This window comes from Onychomys torridus, chromosome 1 (genome assembly GCF_903995425.1).
Source record: "Onychomys torridus chromosome 1, mOncTor1.1, whole genome shotgun sequence".
Classification (NCBI taxonomy): domain Eukaryota; kingdom Metazoa; phylum Chordata; class Mammalia; order Rodentia; family Cricetidae; genus Onychomys; species Onychomys torridus.
Window position 1 is genome coordinate 164328194 of NC_050443.1, and position 23005 is coordinate 164351198.

At 44.8% G+C, this 23005-nt stretch overlaps 1 protein-coding gene across 4 annotated transcripts in view; it reads right to left on the bottom strand.

The window, feature by feature from the left end:
- Armh3 (armadillo like helical domain containing 3) overlaps positions 1 to 23005 on the bottom strand; it is a 202267-nt gene that overhangs the window by 10604 nt on the left and 168658 nt on the right. For all 4 annotated transcript variants that reach the window (XM_036171070.1, XM_036171061.1, XM_036171079.1 and 1 more), the window contains one exon: positions 21020 to 21098. In XM_036171070.1, the coding sequence (XP_036026963.1) occupies positions 21020 to 21098 (79 nt within the window). The remainder of the gene's footprint in view (positions 1 to 21019; positions 21099 to 23005) is intronic.

The following is a 23005-nucleotide window of genomic DNA, read 5'->3' on the forward strand; positions in this document are numbered from 1 at the left end:
TTGATCCCAGCACTCAGGAGGCAGAGCCAGTCAGATATCTGTGAGTTCGAGGCCAGCCTGATCTACAGAGTGAGATCCAGGACAGCCAGGGATACACAGAGAAATCCTTCTCGAAAAACAAAACAAATGAGTACCAGGAAGTTATACTCTTTATTTTTTTTAAAATTTATTTTATTTTATTTTTTTGAGACACGGTTTCTCTGTGTAACAGCTCTGTTCTGGAACTCATTTTGTAGACCAGGTTGGCTACCTGCCTCTGCCTCCTGAGTGCTTCCCACTCGGTGTGTGCCACCACCGCTGGCTAGCAGTTACACTCTGTTTTTTTGTTTTGTTTTGTTTTTGTTGTTGTTGTTGTTTTTTTTTTTTTTAAGCTGAGGATCGAACCCAGGGCCTTGTGCTTGCTAGGCAAGCGCTCTACCACTGAACTAAATCCCCAACCCCAGTAACACTCTTAATAGCAGTACTACTATGAAGTCTGCTCCAAGCCTAGCCATCTGAAGGCTGAGAGGATGCAAAAGGATCACAGGGCTCCACAAACAATTCACCTGCCTTCTTGAACAAAGCACAACACTAGTTAAGAAAGCCAACTGTAGTGATATTGTCTTCCCTGATACATTGTGCACCCTAATAAACTTATCTGGGGTCAGAGAACAGAACAGCCACTAGACATAGAGGCCAGAAAATGGTGGCACACACGCCTTTAACCCTATCATTCTGGAGGCAGAGATCCATTCAGATCACTGTGAGTTCAAACTGGAAACAGTCAGGCACATGACACACACCTTTAATCCCAGGGAATGATAGCAGGAAGCAGAAAGGTATATAAGGCGTGAAAACCAGGAACTAGGCTGGTTAAGCTTTTAGGCTTTTAGCAGCAGTTCAGCTGAGATCCATTTGGATGAGGACACAGAAGCTTTCAGTTTGAGGAAATAAGATCAGCTGAGGAATTGGCAAGGTGAGGTGGCTGTGGCTTGTTCTCTCTGATTTTTCAGTGTTCATCCCAATACCTAGCTCCAGGTTTGTTTTTATTAATAAGACCTTTTAAGATTTGTGTTACAGCCAGGCGGTGGTGGCGCACGCCTTTAATCCCAGCCCTCGGGAGGCAGAGGCAGGCAGGTCTTTGTGAGTTCGAGGCCAGCCTGGTCTACAGAGCCAGATCCAGGAAAGGCACAAAGCTACACAGAGAAACCCTGTCTCGAAAAACAAAAACAAACAAACAAAAGATTGTGTTACAGCCAATAGGACTGGTAAGATATTCAGAGGGTGCTTGCCACCAAACCTGACAACCCAAGTTTGATCCCTGGGATTCACTTGTTGAAGAAGAGAACCAACTCCCTAACGTTGTTCTCTGACCTTCACACAGAGGCTGTAGCACACAACACACCCATAAACACAAGTAAAAGAGCAATAGCGGGGCTGGAAAGATGGCTCAGAGGTTAAGAGCACTGACTGCTCTTCCAGAGGACCTGAGTTCAGTTCCAGCACCCACCATCTGTAATGAAGTCTAGTGCCCTCTTCCAGCCTGTAGGGATGCAGGCAGAACACTGTATGCATAATAAATAAATATTTTTTAAAAAGGAACAATAGCAGGCTCAGGGAGTCCAATTCCATGATGTAGGAATCAACTCACCATGAAGATATAACCTTGCATGTATATGCAGATAAAAACAGAGCTAAAGACTTGGCAGACTGAAGGAAGGCACGGGGATGGGCAGTTAGGACCACAGACTCCACTGCTGCTCTCCGAGGGGACAAGTAGACAAACCAGCAGCGACTGTCACACTGCCAAACGACTTGACCTAAAGGTATTTATGGAAAACTCTACTCAATGACAGCAGACTAAAGGCCTCTTCTCAAGTGCACACAGAGCAGTCAACAAGACAGACCATATGCTGGATCATAAGCAAATCGCAATACATTAAAAGAACTGGAATCACACACCAAACATTTTTGACCACCAGGGAATTAAATAAGAAATTAATAACAAATGTATCTGGAAAATCCCCAAATAATTGAAATAAAATGACACATTTCTAAATGTCACAAGAAAAATGAGAAAATATTTTGAGTTGAATGAAAATGAAAACAGATCATCAGAATTTATGGGATGTTGTTAACCACAGGAAAACTTACACCACTCAATAGCTGTATTAGAAAATGAACATGATCTAGGGGCTGGAGAGATGGCTCATTCTTCCAGAGGACCCGGGTTCAATTCCCAGCACCACATGGCAGCTCATAACTGACTGAAACTCCAGTTCCAGGGGACCTGACCCCCCCACCACACACACACATGCAGGCAAAACACCAACACACATAGAAATAAATAAAAAAGAAAGAAAATGAGCATGATCGAAAACCCAACCCCTTGTTTCTAACTCAAGTGAAAAAGAAAAGCAAGTTAAAGCCAAGTGAAGAGGAAGGGGTGAGATGACCTTATAGACCGAAGCAGCAGGAAATCCATGAGGCTAAAGCTGACTTAGTGAACAGACTGATGAATCGTGTGACTTCTAGCCACACTGGTGGGAAACAAAAGAGAAAAGGTAGACTTTACCCACATCACGAATGAGAGAGGGAGAGCATCTAAACCCTATAGGATCTCAGAGAGAAAGGGTATGGGAGCCAATACGTCAATCAATTCAACCACGTCTATGAACAACTTCTCACATTAACCCTGCTGTGGCACATGCCTATTATATCAGCAGGAGGGTCAGCACCACCCCTCACTACACAGGAAGCTCCAGGCCATCCTGGAATGCATGAGACCCTTGTGGAGAAGTTAATAAAACTGTTGCAATCATAAAGTAGAAAACCCCAGGCAGGGAGGATGGCTGAGCAGGTGAAGGTGCTTGCCACTGTGCCCGATACCCAAATTTCACCTCTGGGAACTGTTATAGGATATTTGTGCACCGTGTGAAGATGTGTTGCTGTGACTGGTGTAATAAAAAGTTTAGCCGGGCGTGGTGGTGCAGGCCTGTAATCCCAGCACTCAGGAGGCAGAGGCAGGTGGATCTCTGTAAGTTCAAGGCCAGCCTGGTCTACAGAGCTAGTCCAGGACAGGCTCCAAAGCTACAGAGAAACCCTGTCTCGAAAAAACAAACAAACAAACAAACAAAAAAAAGTTGAATGGTCATTAGCCTAGGTAGGAGAAGTAGGCAGGACTTCCAGGCAGAGAAAAAGAAAGAGGAAGAATCTGAGCATGCAGGAGACACTGACTAAGTCGGACACACAGGACAGACAGAGGAGAGGTCAAAAAGCCACTTGATAGAATGTAGATTAATAGGAGCAGGTTGATTTAAATGATAAGAGCTAGCTGGCAAGAAAAGTCAGATTAAAGGACCCACATGGTAGGAGAGAACTGACTCCAGCAAGCTGTCCTCCAACCTCCACATGTGTATCAGGCACACACACATGCATACATACAAAAGAAATAAATGTAATTTAAAAAATAAGTGAGTAGGAAAATAGACTATACCTATACCTACTACAGAAACTGAACTATGGGGCTGCAAAGATGATTCAGCAGTGGCTGCTCTACCAGAGGATCCAGGCTCAATTCCCAGCACCAACACAGTGACTCACAATTTTAACTCCAGTCTCAGGGGATCTGATGCCCTCTTCTGGCCACTCTAGGCACAGCATGGACACACACTCGGAAAACACCAGTACACATAAAATGAAATAAAATGAAGTGTATCATGATCAAGAGGGATTTATCTCAGAAGGGGAAATCTACATGTTCATCTCATGAGACACAAAGTTATTAGCATCCAACATCCCGGTTGGGTGGGTACTGTGGTGTATGTCTAGTACCTTAGTGCTTGGGAGGCTGAGGAGGGAGGGCCACAAATTTGGGCTACATAGGAGGCCTTGTTTCCAAAAGCAAACACACTGCTAAAACTTTTCAGCAGTCATGTAACAGAAAGGAACTTCCTTAGTTTGAGCAACAGAGTCCATGAAAACCTACAGCTAAATTTGGTGTAGTAATTTAAGCTGTACTCTCAGAATTTTGGTGGCTAAGACAGGATCATCATGAATTCAAGACCTTATTTACAGAATGAGACCTTTCGAAAACACCAAGGCACCAGGTAATGGTGGCGCACACCTTTAATCCTAGCACTTGGGAGGTGGATCTCTGTCAGTTCCAGGATAACCAGGGCTACAGAGCAAAACTCTGTCTCAAAAAGAAGGAAAAAAGAAAACATCAAAAAAAAAAAAAAAAAAAAAAACCACATAGACAAACCAAAACAATGGATGGTGGATAAAACTCAAATTCAAGAGTTGAGTGGTCGTGGTGCATGCCTTTAATTCCAGTACTTAGGAGACAGAGGCAGGTGGATCTTTGTGAGTTACAGGGCAGCCTGGACTACACAACACAATGAGACCCTGTCTCAAAACAAAACAAAAACAAAAACAAAAACAAAAAAAAGTGAAATTGAAAATACCACTTACATAACACTTACATAACATAAAGGTATAAAATTAAGATATCATGGGAGAAACAGAACAACAGAGGCGAAAAACAGTACACTAAAAAGTATAAAGCACTGATAAACCCTGAAAGATCTAAGAGATGCACCTGTGGATCTGCAGACAGCATAGCATGGTTACCTTCTGGATGCTGAGCATTTGTGCACACCAGTCTAAGGACAGGCTCTCTTAGAGCTACAGCCCGACAGTGTCTTACAGCGTCAGTTCTCTCTAAAGCCTCCCTACAGAGTTATCACAACTCCAATCAAAAGCTCAGCAGCCATGGCTTTCTTTGTTGTTTTGTTTTGTTTGTTTTTCAAGACAGGTTTCTCTGTGTAACAGCTCCGGATGTCCTGGATCTCGCTCTGAAGACCAGGCTAGCCTCGAACTCACAGAGCTTTGCCTGCCTCTCTCTTTCAAGTGCTGGGATTAAAGGTGTGCGTCACCACTGCCCAGGCAGCAACCCTTTTTTATTTTTAAATAGAAAAGCCATTTTATTTTGCTTTATATGTAAATATTAAAATAAATTATTTATTTATATATTTTATGTATATGAGTGTTCTGTCTACACGTACTCATTCTTGCATGCCAGAAATGGGAGTCAGCTCCCATCGAGCCACCATAAGGGTGCTGGGAACTGAACTCAGGACCTCTGGAAAAACAGTCAGTTTCTTTTCTTTCTTTCTTTTTTTTTTTTTGGTTTTTCGAGATAGGGTTTCTCTGCCTTTCCTGGAACTCACTTTGTAGACCAGGCTGGCCTCGAACTCACAGAGATCCGCCTGCCTCTGCCTCCCGAGTGCTGGGATTACAGGCATGTGCCACCACCACCCGCGAGCAGTCAGTTCCTTAACGGTTGAACCATCTCTCCAGCCCCTGGACTGAATCCACCAGGCTGAGCTGAATCCCTAAGGGAGTCCTTGCCCTGGAGGACATGGGAATGGGGGTGGGGGGCTGGAGGGAAGGAGGGGGAGGAGGGAGGACAGGGGAATCCGCGGCTGATATGTAAAATTAATTAAATTATAAAATTTTTTAAAAGTTGAAAAAAAATCAATTTTTAAAAAGAATAAATATAGAACACTTCCATTATTCCATTTCAAAATTTACTGTAGACCTAAACAATCAAGACAGTGTGAGCACAGTGTGGCAGGAAGGCTCAGTGGTTAAGAGCACTGGCTTGCTCTTGCAGAGGGTCTGATTCCCATGGTGTCTCCAGTTTCAGGGGTTCTTCTGGCATCCCTGTAAGGGCATTGCACACATGTGATGCACATATACACACATACATGCACACAGGCAAAACATTCACAAATATAAAAATAAATACATTGTGGCCATGTATTAGACATATAAACCAACAGAACAGGACTGACTTCTGAAATGGATCTGCACATGCATGGTCAACAGACTAACACACCAAGGCTTATTAAATTAATTATCTATCATTCATTCATTCATTCATTCATTCATTTGTTTTCAGACTAGGTTTCATGAAAGACTGGCCTCAAACTTACTCTGTAGTCCAAACTGGCCTTGCTCGCCTGATCCTCCTGCCTCCACCTTTCAAGTGCTAGGGTTACAAGTGTGTGGTACCACACCAGGTTTATATAATGCTGGGGCTCAAACCCATGGCTCTGAAGATGCTCTGCAGGCATTCTACCAACTGAGCTGGACCTCCAGTCCTCAAAGTATTTCAACTGGGCAAGAACAGTTTTGTGAAGAAATGGCAATGGAACGGGCATTTGAGGGGAAACAAATATTTACTTTTACTATACAATAAACACATACACACGCCTTGAAATAAATCACAGATCTAAAAAGCCTGAATGATCTGAATTATGAAATTTTTAAATGAGGGCTGACGATATGGCTGAGAAGGTTGTCACTAAGTCTGAAGACCTGAGTTCAATCCCTGGGCCATATGATGGAAAGACAGAACTGGCCCCTACAAGTTGTCCATGGCTCCACACACACGCTTTGGCACACACACATGCTTTGGCTCCATACACATGCTTTGGTACACACAAGCATCCCTCTCCACCTACAATAAATAAATATAATTTTTAAAAAATTATAGAAGAAAATGAAAGTTGAGAACTTCTGCAACTGGGAATAGGTAAAGATTTATACAGGATGTCCTCAAACTTGCTATGTAGCAAACTCCTAATCCTCCTGCTTCTGCCTTACTTGGATTACAGGCATGCACCACTACATCTGAATTTTAAACATTTGTATTGATATGTAATTTATTTATCTCAGTTTTAAGTGTATAATGCACTGTATTATCTATGGTTCGGTGATATTCTACCGGTCACAGCTTGTTTATCAACTGAAGATGGATACTCAAGTTGCTCCTAATTTGTTTTTGTTATTATGAATAATGCTGCTATGAATTTTGTGCACAGCTCATGGGATGAACACGTATTTTCATCTCTCTTCAGCAAATAGCCCAGATACCACAATGTTTGAATCTTAGAAAGAAGTCAGATTCACAAGGCACAGAGCACTGTTTTGTATTTGTTTCCTCTGAATTAAAGAGGTCTCTCCTGGAGAGAAGAGACAGGAGGGACTCCTGGAGGGAAGAGACTCAGGAAAGCTAAAAGACTGAAGAGCTCCTTCCTGAGATCCCACAGGCAGTGAACATGCCTGGGTGACAGACAACTTGGGAGCTAACTCAAAGTGACGCAACTTTCGTAAGGAGCCGCCCCTGCTGGAGTGGACTCTTGGCTCTTTGGTGATGCTGCTGCCCAAGGAACACATGTTTCTGCAAGTAACTCCAACAACAAACCACCAGTTCACCAAGCTAGAGCTGGGTGGAACTGCTGGCCTGTTATGGGTATCTCACCTGAGGTGAGTAGACATTATTCATGCCTCCCTAGGGAAAGTCACACACAAGGCACACACTGTAGGAAGGTCTATAAAAGACTGTAAGAAGGTAAATAAAACCAGTGTTTGCTTATGGCCCAGATGCAGAGTGAAAACAGATTTCAAAGTAGTGTGATAACTTTTGGGGTGATGAAAAAGTTTTGTAAGTTTTCAGTAGTGTGCAAGTGCACTTTTTGTGTGCAGGTGTATTTGTGCACATGCGTGTGCCAGAGATCAACACCAGGTATCAGTCCTCAGGAGCTGTCCACCATGCTTTGGGACAGGGTCTCTCATCACTGGGACCCAGGAATCCCGGATAAGGGAAGGATCACTGGCCAGCAAGATATTGGTGCTGAGGTTATAAGCACACATCATTATACCTGGATTTTTAGGTGGATGCTGGATATCAAACATAGGTCCTTATATGTGTGCAGCAAATACTTTATGACCCATCTCTTTGTGCTCTGCCTATCTTTTAAAAAATAATTTACTTAAACACTATGATTTCAAGACCAAATTAACACCTAAGAAAATTATCTAATTAATTGTGGAGAGAGAGAGAGAGAGAGAGAGAGAGAGAGAGAAAACACACACGCACTTAAGCATGTGGAGGTATCAGCTCTCTCCTTACACTACATGGGGCCTGGGAACTGAACTCAGGTCATCAGGCTTGGCAGCAAGCACCTTTATTATTGAGCCATCTCATGACCCCCTTTTTGTTTTTGTTTTTTTAACTTCTGGCAATCCTTTTGCTTCAGCCTCCTAAGGGCTGCAATTACAGACATGGCCACTATGCCTAGAGGAAGTGTTCTGCATCTTGACAGCAGTGGCTTGTTATACATTTCATTCGGGATAGCACTGACTAAACAGTAGGTTCCGTAAGCCCCGACTAGTAATGAAAAGGATGCACTCAGCCCAGGAGAACAGCTTGCTTTTGTATGCCATCACTCCACTGCATGCTGGGACAAGAATGCCTGGGATTGGTGTGCGGTACAAGTTCTCAGTGTTTCAGCAGTGAGGATTCTTCTCCTTGTGTTCCTCCTCCATCCCTGGACCGCCCCGTCTTCCCTGATGCATCAACAGTGTCTAGAATGCTGCCCAATGGGGCACTAGTCAGATGAAGGCTGACTACCGGTTGTACTTGCCTAGACCTGACACACACACACTTCTCACGCTCAGGAACCTCAGGTCCTCAAACTGAGGCGATGGTGGAAGGGCACAGGGTAACAGTCGTCAGTCAGTCATTCTGGATTTGTAAAGAGAGTTGACTGGAGGTTTGAGAACAGGGAGGTTTACTCATCCTTCCTAGGCTTATAAAGGGTCAGGAGAAGCTGTAGCAATCCCTGCAAACACAGCTGCGGAGAGGTCCACAGGAACACACGCCTTGCAGCCAAGCTCTAACACCAAAACAGTGACCAAAGCCAGGCACGCTGCCTGTGCCCAGATTCCTAGCACTTGGGAAGTGTTGGCAGGAAGATCAAAGCCAGCTCTGAGTACTCAGCAAATTCCAGGCCAACCTGAGGGAGGGAGGGAGGGAGGGAGAAGGGAGTTAAGTGGGGCAGGTGGCACACATCTGTGACACTGGGAAGAGGATGCAGAAGGATCTCAATCAGTTGAAAGCCAGTGTTGTCCAGCCATTGAGCTCTCATCTCAGAAGATAGAAACCCAAAACAGTAGCGCTGCATCCCTGCGATCCGAGGACAGATGCAGCCTTGGAGTTTATGTAGCTCTTAGATTGGAACAGCAAGTACTTCTGTACTGTTTGCACAGAAGGAATCTGGGAAGTCAGCCTAGGCAGGCAGAGATTTCCTGCCCTGTACCAAAGAGGCTCTTAAGCAGGGAGATCTCAGACCAAAGCTGGTTCTGAGAGTTTCCTTCGGAGGTAAGAATTGGTTCTTTTTCAGAGTACCTTAGCTCAAAACAGCTGAGAGAGAGAGAGAGAGAGAGAGACAGACAGACAGACAGACAGACATGAGGGAGGGAGGGAGGACCCATAACCCCCTCCACACAAAAAACCAAACCCAAAGCCAAGAGCCAAACAAACAGCGACCTGTACAAAACCACAGACACTTGTCCACATCCGTTCCTCCACTGGGCACTGAAAGTGACTTTCTATCTGCAATAACTTGATCTTCTCTCCTGGGGAACTATCACTTAATGTGACTTGTTTAGAAAAAGTGATCCAGAGGGTGGGAGTCCAGGCTTTCAGAGAAATGGTCTGTGTGAAAGCAGTCATTTCCAGACTGCAGCCGCCTGCATGCACTGTGCACAAACCACTCCTGACTGCAGCCCCTGCATGCACTGTGCAGAAACCACTCCTGACTGCAGCCGCCTGCATGCACTGTGCACAAACCACTCCTGACTGCAGCCCCTGCATGCACTGTGCACAAACCACTCCTGACTGCAGCCCCTGCATGCACTATGCACAAACCACTCCTGACTGCAGCCCCTGCATGCACTGTGCACAAACCACTCCTGACTGCAGCCTCCTGCATGCACTGTGCAGAAGTTGGCTGTTCTGGTTTTCTTCCCTCTCTATTATAATCTCCTATACTTCAGGAGTAAATCCAATTTAAAACCAATTTAAGCTACCCAGTTCTCACAGTTCATCCATGCCTTTCCAGCCTGCTTCCAAAGGGCTTTCTACTGCCTTGAGACTTACTGATCTGGCAGGCTGTGCTGCCCTTCAGCCAGGTAGACCAGATAATGAACCTCACAGTGGGTGATTAGCAAGAGGCCATCACTTGGTGAAGACTGTGACAGCGACTTCCTTAATTTCCCTGGGCAGTCACCCCACCTCCCTGACTTTATGTGGCTGAAGCCACAGACAGTCCTGTGAAGCTTTCTTTGCACTAATTACAGATCCAACACATGCAGCCCTGTACCCTGTGTAAGCAAGGCATCTAATCACGCTTAGAGGTGCCAAGGTAATGGGGGTGGAGGAAACCCAAGAACTCCATCAGGCCTTTACACTTTGTCCAGATCCAGCCAGCAGACACAAGTGTCTGCACACCCCACCTGAGGTCTCTTTCCTTGCAAACATGGTAGCTCAGAGAGTTAAACACTGAGCTGAAGAAATCACCATCTCTCCACAGAGATAATGGTGCACACCTATAATCCCAGCACTTGGGAGGTAGAAAGTAGGAGGATTAGCAAGGAGTTCAAGGCCAGCCTTCTCTGATCCTAACTCACTAGTCTCTGCCTCCTTACCAGGGCCTTGAGTATTTCCCACCTCTAATAGAATCCCATCTGTGAGCTATGCCCAGCTTCCCTTTGAGCTGACTGGATTATTTTTTAGATTGCAATTATCATGTGATTATAGTGATTATAAAAAATCAAAATACTGTTATGGGTCCTAAAACTATTTCAAGGTGGAAAGATGGCTCAGCATTTAAGAGCACTTTGGTTGCTCTTTCAGAAGACCTAGGTTTATTTCCCAGCACCTAAATGGTGGCTCAAAATCATCTGTAACTCCAGTTCCAAGGGATCTATCACACTTTTCTGGCTTTCACGGGCATCATGTGTAAACATGTTGCACAAACATACATGCAGGCAAAACATTCATACACATAAAATAATAATGACACAAACATTCTCAGTCAAATACAACTTTAACAAAGATACAACTTTGCATAAGGGTACTTTTGGCCTCAACTACCATCACAGTGGCAAGCCAGGCTCTTTATATCCTGGATAAGTTCTAAAGAACTTCCTGGACTGCTGGCAGAGGACACAAACAATCTTCCCAACGATCACATGGACGGAAGGAAACAGTTAACCCTAACACTCCTCCTAATACCTACAGTGACTGAGGGGACGAGAGCTGGACCACTCTGCCGAGACGCTTCAAGGCTGGCCACGTCCTGCAGTCTGTCTGCCTGCCACCTCTCGAGCACTGTCCCTTCCATGCACTGACATGTGGCTTCACAATTGCCAGCCGAGAAAGACCAAGCGTTCATGTGGTGGCCATTTCAAAATTCGATGTCAATGAAGAATCTTCTGACAGTGGCAGACACAACAATAAACTGAGCTCTTCTCCATCAGTGAGTGACCTCCACTATTCACCCAGCTTGGCTGTGCAACAGGACTTTTGACTTTTGAATAAAATAGGCATACTACTTTAAAGGCAGTTAAGAAGCAGGGTGGCAGTGGCGCACGCCTTTAATCCCAGCACTCTGGAGGCAGAGGCAGCTGGATCTCTGAGTTCAAGGCCAGCCTCGTATACAGCCAGGGCTACACAAAGAAACCCTATCTCAAAACAAAACAAAACAAAAAACCTCCAAAAAAAAAAACAAACCCAAAAAACAAAACAGTTAAGAGGCTGGATGGAGATACAGTTCAGTTGGTAGAATGTTTGCCTTGCATGCAAATAGCCCTGGGTTAGATCCCTGGTATCATACAAATGGAGCATGGTAGGTGGCACATGCCTTGTAATCAGAGCACTCAACAAAGTGGAGGCAGAAAGCTCAGAAGTTCAAGATCATCCTCAGATACAAAGTGAATTCAAGGTCAGCCTGGAATGTAAGTCTCAAGGGGGGATTAAACTTTAGTGTGATATGTGTGTGTGTGTTTTACATATGTAACTATATATATAGTTATATATATATAGTTTTGATATATTATCTACTGTGTAAATAAAAACTTTCATAAAAAGTCACCGCATCCCTTTGGTATGTAGAAAAAGCCTTCCTGGGATACTTGGCTGGAATAAAGGGACTCATTTCACTTATGAAATGCTAGGGTCCTCTATACATTTATTTCTGGCAAGCAAACCCTCTGGAATGGATTGGTACTTTGCATCCTCCACTAAATATCTTCCCTCTCTAAGACTTCTGGCTGCCTCCCATGAACAGGCTCTGTTACTGGTACTCTGCCTGCTTCTTGTTCCTTCTTCATAGCCCTGGCTTACCTGCTTACCTGTCTGACTCAACTTGTCATACGTGCCCCAGCCTGATAAAATACAGAATCTTAGCTCTGGAGGCACGCTGACCTGGGTACAACTGTACCCCTGACAAAGCAGTCTCTCTAGTGTTCTCGCCTGTAAAATAATAATTACATCTATCCCGAATATTTGATGTAGGATTTGAGTAAATAACCCATATAAAAGTGCTCCCTCAGCAACAGGATGTGCTCCTGTCCTTTCGTGTATTTGCATCTGTTTTAAATCCAAGATCCTTCCTCCCTTATGCAGGGTCTCTGACGGTGCCACCAACTCCCTGGTACAGTTGGGAGCATCTCCCCAGCAGCACACGACCCGGCCGCTGACGATCTTCTGTGGGCCTTCTCAAGATGCCTGTAAAGTGCGAGCAGCCTGCACAAGCCGCCCCTCCTTCCTCTGACTCTGTGTCTTCCCTGCTATAGGAAATGAGTCCAATGAACAAACAACTCCATCGAAGTGTTTTTCTGCCCAACAGGTCAACTGAAATGGCAGAACACACATAAGACAGCAAGGAAGGTAGGGTCAGGCGGCTAACGCTTTGTCACAGTCTCAGTCAGAGTTGCCCCAGCAACCATCACTCATGGCTACAGAGAGGCGGTGCATGGCTACAGGCTGTTGTAGAAATGCACACTGTCAAGTACAGGAAGCTGAGTTATGGCTATCGTGGGAGTCTTAAATCTTAACTCTTGAACGTGAGTCTTTTTGCCAAGGCTGCCTTGCATAATACAATGGTTAGGACCCGGTTCTAAGAAGAGAAAACAGGATGGGGTACTTGGAGTGTGCCTCAATCACCCCGTGTGAAATCCAAAAGTGCCCTGGGACATTCCTTTTTGTTTTTGTTTTGTTTTCTTTTTTTGGGGGGGGGGGGCAGATGGGTGGGCAGACAAAGTTTTTCTGTGTAGCCCTGGCTGTCCTGGAACTCCTTAAGTAGACCAGGTTGGCCTTGAACTAAGAGATCTTTCCACCTTTGCCTCCCAGCAGTGAGATTAAAGGTGTGCTCAACCATGCCCAGCTAGGGAGAATTTCTGCAGAGGTGACTTCTTCGAGGAAAGTGAACCATATGAACTTCCTGCTAAGAAAGTCCTGACAGCATCCCAGCCTCTCTCCCTCAACAGCTACCAGTGTGCTGGGGCTGGTGTCAAAGTCCTGGTCTGAAAAAGCTGAGCTGTAGGAACAGCTGGCTCCATGTTATACACTAAGCACCACATCAGCCCCCTCCACTGTTCACACCCTTGAGGCTGTTACACATCCACACTCCGAGGACCAACTACTCTGAAGATGAAGTCTCAGGTTTGGCTTTCCTCAGAGGCTGGAGGTTCTTCCAGCTTTCTACCGAGATTTTTCTGAGGAAGTTTTCTCAAGCCAAGGGTTCTGCCCAGGCTCTTAAAGACGCAGGGCCCTCAGAGTGGGGCTCCTCTCTCCTTTCCACTGGAATATACTAGGCTGGGCCCCGTGGCTCAAACCTCTAATTCTAAAATCTAGGGGGCTGAGGCAAGAGTATGGTCACTAGTCTGGGGGCCAGACTGGGCTACTTAGTGAATTCCGGTTTGCCTAAGCCATAGAGAGAGACATCTCAGAAAACAATTTTTAAAAAAAAAGGGGGTGGGGGAGAGAAAAGGCTAGGTATCATTTGGATTTCTAAATGCCTAACAGTCATTTGTAGTTTTTCTTTGTTTGAGACAGGGTTTCTCTGTGTAAGAGGCCTGGCTGGCTGTCCTAGAACTCATTTTGTAGACCAGGCTGGCCTCGAACTCACAGAGATCCACCTGCCTCTGCCTCCTGAGTGCTGGGATTACAGGCGTGTGCCACCACCTCCCGGCTCATTTGTAGTTTTTTAAGGTTTATTTTTATGTATATATATATCTGTGAGTATCTGCAGGTATATACTATATGTATATCATGTGCTTACTGATTAATGTCTGTGGAAGCAAAAAAGGGTGTTAGATACCTGAAGCTCCAGTTGCAGGTGGTTGTGAGCTGCCCAATATGGGTTCTGAGAACCAAATCCTGATCTCCTGCGAGAGCAGCAAGTGTTCTTAACTGCTGAGCCAGCTCAACACCCTGAGCAGTCATTTGTAAGGGCTCTTAGGATCAGAGGAGAAACCAAACAGATTTAGAAAGTTTATAGAAGTAATACTTAGCAGCTCTCAACAATACTCAGCTTGTAATAATACTTAAAAAACATCTTGTGGGCTGTCAAGATCAGCCTGTAAAAACATCTGCCCGCAGGTCTGAATTTCATCTCTAAAGTCCCCATGGTAGAAGGAAAAAACCAACTCTGAGCATGTACACACATATGCCCCCATACAACATACACATAATACAGGTAAAAAGTGTCTTATACAACTCTATACAGGCCTCCTCTGGATCCAAAATCTAAAGCTCTAGGGAGAGCAGAAACTTAAAGAGAAATTATAGGAATTAAAACCTCAGTAAAGAGAGCTAGAGAGATGACTCAGTAGTTAAGAGCACTGGCTGCTCTTCCAGAGGACCTGTGGTCAGTTCCCAGCACCCAGATGGCAGCTCAAAATGTCTGTAACTCTAGTTCCAGGGGACCCGACACCCTCACACAGAAGTACACACATGCAGACAAAACATCAATGCACATACAAATAAATCATAAAAAACCCTCAGCAATGATCGCTAACACAACTTGCTCACGTCTATAATCCCAGAATTTGGGAATGGAGGCAGGACTGTCACAAACCCTGGGTTGTTCTCAGTTACAAGGGAGCTAGTTCTGGGGTAACATGGACTACATGAAACCCTGACTCAAGAAACAAGGCGGGAGTGTGGCACACAGACATAAATGCAGGCAAGACACTAAGACAAAAATCTAAAAAGACAAACTGACTGTGACTGTATCATAATAATAAAACAATAACAATTCTGTCTGCATCATCTACATTCCCATGACATTGTGGGTCCCAGAAGAATGCTTTTCTCCCTAAACAATCTAGGGGGGTGGGGGTCACTGGGAAATCAAACCAGGAGACTCCAGTATGCCAGGCAGAGAGCTAGCATACTGGATTCTGAGCTATATCCTAACTCTTAAGATTGTCTCAGAAGTGACTTTATATGCAGAAAAATTTTTAGCAAGCTCCTAGGCTACTGGGGTGAAAGTAAAGCGTGAAGATAGGTTTGTCTACCCTTAGAATCAGAAAGTAGAATGCTGGTTGCCAAGGTAGCGGGGGGAGAGGAACAGGGAGTTGCTCAGAGGATAGTTTCAGTTCTGCAGAATGGAAAAGCCATAGGGATCTGTGGCACAACAATGTGCATACTGTTAGGCAAACTGTTTCCTACATCAAGGAATGGCTAGGATGGCAAATCTTTTAAACTATAATTTAAAAAGGAAGACTTGCCCATTAGGAGGTCTCACAACATGCTTGGGATTGATGGGCCCTTAACAAGTGTGTGTGACTGAACCAATCACAACAAGGCTGACAATTAGGAAGGTACGGTGGTGCATACTATAATCCCAGCATTTTGGAGGTAGAAGCAGGTGGATCTCTGTAAATTAGCCAGTCAGAGTTACATAGAGAAACTGTTTTTAAGAAAGGGAGGACAGAGAGGAGGCATGTGACTGAAGACTGACTCGAATTCTAAATCATGGAACTTCAGACTGATTTTTTAAATTTTTGTTTTCTCGAGACAGGGTTTCACTATGTAGCTCCAGCTGTCCTAGGACTCACTGTAGACCAGGCTGGTCTCGAACTCACAGAGATCCACTTGCCTCGGCCTCCTGAGTGCTGGGATTAAAGGCGTGTGCCACCACATCTCACCACGCTTCAGACTGTTTCGTGACCCAATGACATGACATTCAAGAACTCTGGAATTCTCCATACTTTCTGACTTGGTCAGGTCCTAGTTTTGAGTACATTTTATAATTTATGTCTCTGTATTTATCTAACCCATGTCTTTCCTCCATGTCTACTCTGACAACTAGAATTGCAGAGACCCAGCCTTTAACAGGACTTTTCATGCTTAAACCATCATCTGCAGTCTGTCTGTTTAAAATTATCTGATTTTATGTGGATTTTGTGGGTATGGGTATTTGCCTACACATATGTCTGTATACCACATGCAGGCCTGATACCCAAAAAGCCAGAAAGGGGTACTGGATTCCCTAGAAATGGCATTACAGATGATTGTGAGCTACCATATGGGTACTGAACCCAGGTCCTCTGGAAGAGCAGCCAGTGCTTATAACTGCTGATCCATCTCTCCAATCCCTAAGTATTTCTCTTAAATATCAAGTGGTATCTGCTGGCACAGGCCTGTATTCCCAAGCACTCAGGAGGCTGCAGCTTGCCTGGGCTACAGAGTGAGTTAAAGAACAGTCTAAACAGCCAGGCTGTGGTGGCACACACCTTTAATCCCAGCACTTGGGAGGCAAAGGCAGGCAGATGTCTGTGAGTTCCAGGCCAGCCTGATCTACAGATTGAGTTCTAGGACAGCCAGGGCTGTTACACAGAGAAACGTAGCAAGGGGGCTGGGGAATGTAGCTCAGTGGCAGAACACTTGCTTGACTAAGTGTGTGAAGCCTGGGTACAGAAGGGGGGCTTCTACTGTATGTCTCCAACCCATATTAATTTAGTACAGATACAACATTCTCTAAGATTTTTCAATAAATCATAGGCTGTAGGACAACCATCCTATGGAAAGAGGATCAGGGTCAGGGCACTAGTGAAGCGGGGCTGCAGGACTAAACTTAGGATGACTTAAAAGGCTGTTCTTGAGCTGGCGGTGGTGGTGCACGCCTTTATTCCCAGCACTTAGGAGGCAGAGGCAGGTGGATCTCTGAGTTCGAGGCCAGCCTGGTCTACAGAGTGAGTTCCAGGACAGGTACCAAAACTACACAGAGAAAACCTGTCTCGAAAAACCACTTTAAAAAAAAAAAAAAAGGCTGTTCTTTCTGTGTCCTTTTAAAAGGAGAGAGTTCTAGAAATGAACACCAAGGAAAATGGCTGTTAAGAAACAAGGACTGAAACCTCTTTAAGTCAGAAAGCCCTTATGCTGACATGCATTTTGACAGTCTCAATCTATAACCTAGGCTGACCTCAACCATCCTCCTGCATGCTGGGATTACAGGCAGGAAGAACACTGACAGCTTCTTAGATTTATCTTTTTAAGGATATTTATTCCTTGGCGATCAAGGTGATCAAGTTTGCTGGTATATCAAATGATTCTCTTAGGCAGGAATTGATATTTACTACCAAGCTCTACTGGAGAGAGACTGGGCTGAATCCTAGCTGAGAGTGGTTAATGGGACTAAAGGGTAACTTTTTTTCAAGATGTTCTAGAAATAAGCTATATCTCAGAACCCCTCCCCCGAGCTGAGGACGGAACCCAGGGCCTTGTGCTTGCTAGGCAAGTGCTTTACCACTGAGCTAAACCCCCATCCCGTCAGAATCTCACTATTGATAGTGCCTCCCCTTTTCCCCTTGTGTTTTGTTTTGTTTGGGACAGGGTCTTACGTAGTCCTGGCTGTCCTAGAACTCACTATGTAGACCAGGTTGGCCTTAAATTCACAGAGATCAGCCTGCCTCTGGGATGAAGGAGTATACCACTACATTTAGCTCAAACATATTTTAAAAATTTAATTATTTTGAGATAGGATTTCAGTAGCTAAGGCTGGTCTTGAACTCTTGATCCTCCAGCCTCCATCTCCTGAGTGCAGGATTACAATAATGTCCTACAATGTCTAGTATGTACAAAACATTTAAATTTATAAAAATAAATCTTTAAAAATTTTCATAAATATAGGTGGTCATAGTGGTTCCTGTCTCTAATACCAGCAGCTAGGAGGCTGACGCAAGAGGATTCAGTGCACTGAAGGCCAGTCTGGGTTTCACAGCGAGCCCCAGGTTAGCCTGGGCTAACAAAACGACAAGCTGGGCAGGCAGAGTGAGCAAAGGACCTGTCCTATCTGCTGCACTTACTAATGCCGTAAGTCCCAGCTAACACCTGCTAACAGGTTTCAGGTGTTATTTTAGAATCTACTTGAGATTTTAACCCTGTTTTGCTTTATTTCTTTCTTTCCCTCCCTACTAAGATGGCTGCTAACGGCTACAGGGCCTTAATGCTCCCAAAGCCACCTCTCTGGGAAGCTGCAAATACTCTTGACACTGTGGCGTTGGTATTAATGTCCGGAAGTGAAGGGAGAGAAGTGCTCCATGTGTTGGAGGTCGACAGACAGGCAGGTGCCTGTCATCTGATAAAACAGGAGCACTGTAATGCCGTCTCTTAGCAGCCTGGAGAGGCGGTTGAAGAAGAGAATCAACTATTTTGAGAGCAGAGTCCTGGGATAACTGGACCCTGTTGGTGGTCACGAGCTTGTGAGCACACAGTAACTCTGTGACTGCAGAGGTTATACCCGGACTTCCCACCCTGATACTGATTGCCCTTCTGGAGGGTCACAGGCTGCATGTAACTATTTACCAAGTAAACAGACCACCGAGGACTCCTCCCACTTTGGTGGTGCCAGGGAATGAAATGAGGATTTCATACCTGCTAGACAAGCACTCTACCCAGCACTCTGTCCCCAGCCCTCTTCCCCATTCGTGAATAGACTGAGTCCGTTTCCCTAGAAACTGCCTCACTTTTGGCTTGTGGACTCAAGAAACACTGCTTATCACTTTTAACCTTGAAAGAATAGGAAAGAGGGTAAAGATACAGCTTGTTAATCTTTCCTTTCCCGACTTCCTCATGCACCACATGGGTTTTTATTACTGGTTGGTGGCTGCTACTTAGAGAGAAATATTTCAGCTGACCTTCCCAAGCTGCTGGGGATGGACGCTGCATGTGGCTTTCTGGCTATCCAGAGCTTAGAGTAGCAGGAGTGTCTCTTCCTGTTCATACACAGAACAATGTTCTGTATAAAAGTGACACAGTAGAATTAACATAAACTGGTCCAACAGGAAAAGGGAGCCTCAATAAACACCTCACAGACAGCTCCAGTATGTAAAGAACAGGAATCTGCTCTGCGCTATAGGCAGAGGAAGAAAGGAAAATGAAAGCCATTTATAAAGACAGCTTCAAGTGTGAGGATGGAGTCGCAGCTGGCTTCACAAAAGAGAACAAACATTTCAAAGGAAAGAACTGACAGATTAATAGAGTGCTATCCTTCCGGCTGCAGAAAGGGCCACTGGGGGAGTGCTGAGAAGGCTCTCTGTTAGGAGAGAGCTTGCCTGCTGTCTTACTGGGTGAACTGAATAGCTTTCAAGAACACTGGAACACATGGTCATAATCCAATTGCTGGCTGGTCCTGCCAGTAAAACACTCAGAAGAGCTACAACAATGCACTGGCGAGCACACATGGTTTCACCAGTTCGGAATTTATTCCTTGGCTTTCCAACTCAGAATAATAGGAAACAAGAAAGGAGGATCAGGTATGTATGTATGTATGTATATATGTATGTATGTATGAATGTATGTATGTATGTATGTATGTATGTATTTACTGTGGGTGTGTGCAAGTGAGCTTGTGTTGAGGACAGAGGTTCATAACCCGTGTCTTTTTTCAAGTGTGTGTGTGTGTGTGTGTGTGTGTGTGTGTGTGTACCTCACTGAACTGGAGCTCACCTTTTAAACTAGATGGGCTGCTGAGCTCTGGGATCCACCTACCTCTGTCTTCCTAATGTCAGGACTGCAGGCATGCCTAGCTTTCTTATGTGTATACTGAGGCCAGTCTGGTCTACAGAGCTAGTTCTAGGACAGCCAGGGCTACATAAAGAAACCCTTTCTTGGTAAAACAAACAAACAAACAAACAAACAAACAAACTGACCTCCCCCCCCCAAAACAAACAAAAAACCAAACCAAACCAAAAGAAAACCCACAAAACTCCCTTATTTAAAAAAGGAAAAAGAGGCTGAGAATGGAAACGTTTGGTTCAGCTCCATGTCATGCTGAAACCCCATGAGTACAGCCATAAGGGAGAGGGGAATCAGGCCAGACTCAAGGAAAACAAATGTACAAGGCTAGCTGTGTCTTCAACTCAGACAATATCAGAGAAAAATCTGCCCAGAAATAACTGTTCAAGGGAAAGAAAACCTACCTCAATGAAATCCCATGCTTATGCTTTAATGAGCCACACACCTTCAGACCAAACTGCACTCCACGTTTTCCTGGGGCTGGAATTTCTAAGTTCTCATGTCTTACTTTTGTTTGGTTTGAATTCTGTTTTTGTTTTTTTGAGACAGGGTTTCTCTGTGTAGTTTTGGTGCCTGTCCTGGATCTCGCTCTGGAGATCTGGAGATCCAGGCTGGCCTCGAACTCACAGAGATCCACCTGCCTCTGCCTCCCAAGTGCTAGGATTAAACGTGTGTGTCACTACTGCCCAGCCTTGTTTGAGTTCTTAAGACATGATAACATGCAGCCCAGGCTGTCCCTGAACTCACTATGTAACCTACGATAACTCTGAACTCCTGCTTCCACCTTCCAAGTGCGAGGATTACAGGTGTGCACCATCATGTTGACATTTCTGACTGTCAGAAATCAAAATGACTGTGACTGAGAGATTAAAAAGTACTATTTTATCACCCACTGTACGACAGTAACTTGTCGTTCCACCCCATACTCTCTATATAATTAAACAAGTCCCTCAGACGGCACAAATGAAGAAGGTATTACTCTATTTAAAGAACCACCCCACTCGGAGCTCAGTCACAGAATCCCATTACCAGAAGGAAGACAGCTACTGGCTTGGTCCTCATCACCAGTGAGGTCATCCAGGGAGAGGAGTGACTTACCTGTTCTTCTGAGAGTTGAGATATGTGATTCACAGCAGCGTAGGACTCAATTTTGGGATTAAAGTGATTGATGATGGCTCTGAAATAAAGAATTAACATTAGCATAGTCCCAGATGAAAGGTAATGATAATCCAGTAAACAGGAAGGAGTGAGTAGCCTTGGGTCAGTTTTTGTCAACTGGACACAGCCATAGTTATCTGAGCAGAGGAAACTCAACTGAGAAAACTTCCATCAGACTAGCTTGCGCAAGTCTGTAGGACACTTCCTTTGTTTAACACTTTCTTGATTAATGATTGATGTGGGAGGGCCCATGACACTGGGGGGCAGTGCCAACCCTGGACAGGTGGTCTTGGATAATAAAGAAAGCATTGATAAGGGACTGGAGAGATACTTGCTGTTCTTACAAAGGACCTAAGTTCAGATCCTAGCACCCACACTGGGTAGCACACAACTGTCTCTAACTCCAATTGCAGGGGATTTGATACCCTCCTCAGGCCTCGGAAGGACACTGCATGCGCCTGGTACACAAACACAGGCAAGCATACACACAGAAATAAAAAGTGAAGTTGGAAAGAAAGAAAAGCACGCAAGTAAGCAAGCCGAGCAGCCAGTGAACAGAACTCCTCTATGGCCTATTTCAGTTCCTGCCTCGATTCCTGTCTTGAGTTCCTGTCCCGACTTTGCTCTGATGGAGTGACCTGCAAACTCTAAGATTCAATGAACCCTTTCCTCCTCAAGTTGCTTTTGGTCAAGGTATTTATCACAGCATTAGAACAAGGGTAACTGTCCTCTTCCTAAGCATGAGGTTACAAATGGGAATGAACTAGAAACGGAAATGGGAAGGATTTAATAAGTTATTGAAGCCAGGCACAGTAGTGAATGCCTTCAATCCCAGCACTCAATGGGCAGAGGCAAGCAAATTTCTGAGTTGAAGGCCAGCCTAGTCTACAGAGTGAGTTCCAGGGCAGCCAGGACTATACAGAGAAAATCTGTCTTGAAATCCCAACCCCTACCCCCTAAAGAAGTTACTGGAGAATACAATCAAATGTCTCTGATGTGGAAATGAGCTACAGAGAAAAGCACATAAGTAAAAACAAAAACAAAAAAACAAGTCATGCTGGGCAGTGGTGGCACATGCCTTTAATCCCAGCACTTGGGAGGCAGAAATGTTAGGATCCTGCCCTCACTCTGGCACATGATCAGCATGGGTTCTTGCATCTTACGTTATCAGCAGGCATGGGCAACTACATACCTGCTTAAAAATCCTGACGTGGACCCTCCCCCTGTTCTTTCTCTGCTCTCTGCTCTGTTCCCTCCCCCTGCTCCCCTCCCCCCACCAGGCCTGGCTCTCACCTCTTCCCCCCCCCCCACCTTTCCCTCCTAATAAAGCTCTAACCACTGGGTTCTGTTATGACTATGACTTTTCCACTCAGTAACCAGTGCCCATTACTATCAAGAGGCAGGTGGATCTCTGTGAGTTCGAGGCCAGCCTGGGCTACAGAGTGAGTTCCAGGAAAGGTGCAAAGCTACACAGAGAAATCCTGTCTTGAGAAACCAAAAAAAGAAAAAAAAGAAAAAAACCACAAAAAACAACAATAAAAAACAAGTCAAGCTAAGATTCGAGATGAAAAAGGACAACCCAGGGTCCACTGGGTGCCCTGGTGTTCCAGTTAGAATGAGGTGTACAGGGTGGGTACTCAGTGAAGCTGGACCAACACGGAGATGAAATACAGTCACTGAATAAGCTAAGCTTTATCAAAACTGACATTCAATCTTCATGCTTGTTAGTAAGTAGTTCCAAAACAAAATTTAAATTCCAGGCATTGAAACCAAAATCAAGAGTTATCACTTCCAAATGTGCCCTGTCTATCAACTGTTCACATCCAAAGTCACCACATCTTATTAAATTTACCTCTCAAAAAAACTCTAAGGAGTTGAGGGAAAAGGGTGTGTTAAGCAAATGTGAGAATCTGAGTTCAGAGCCCC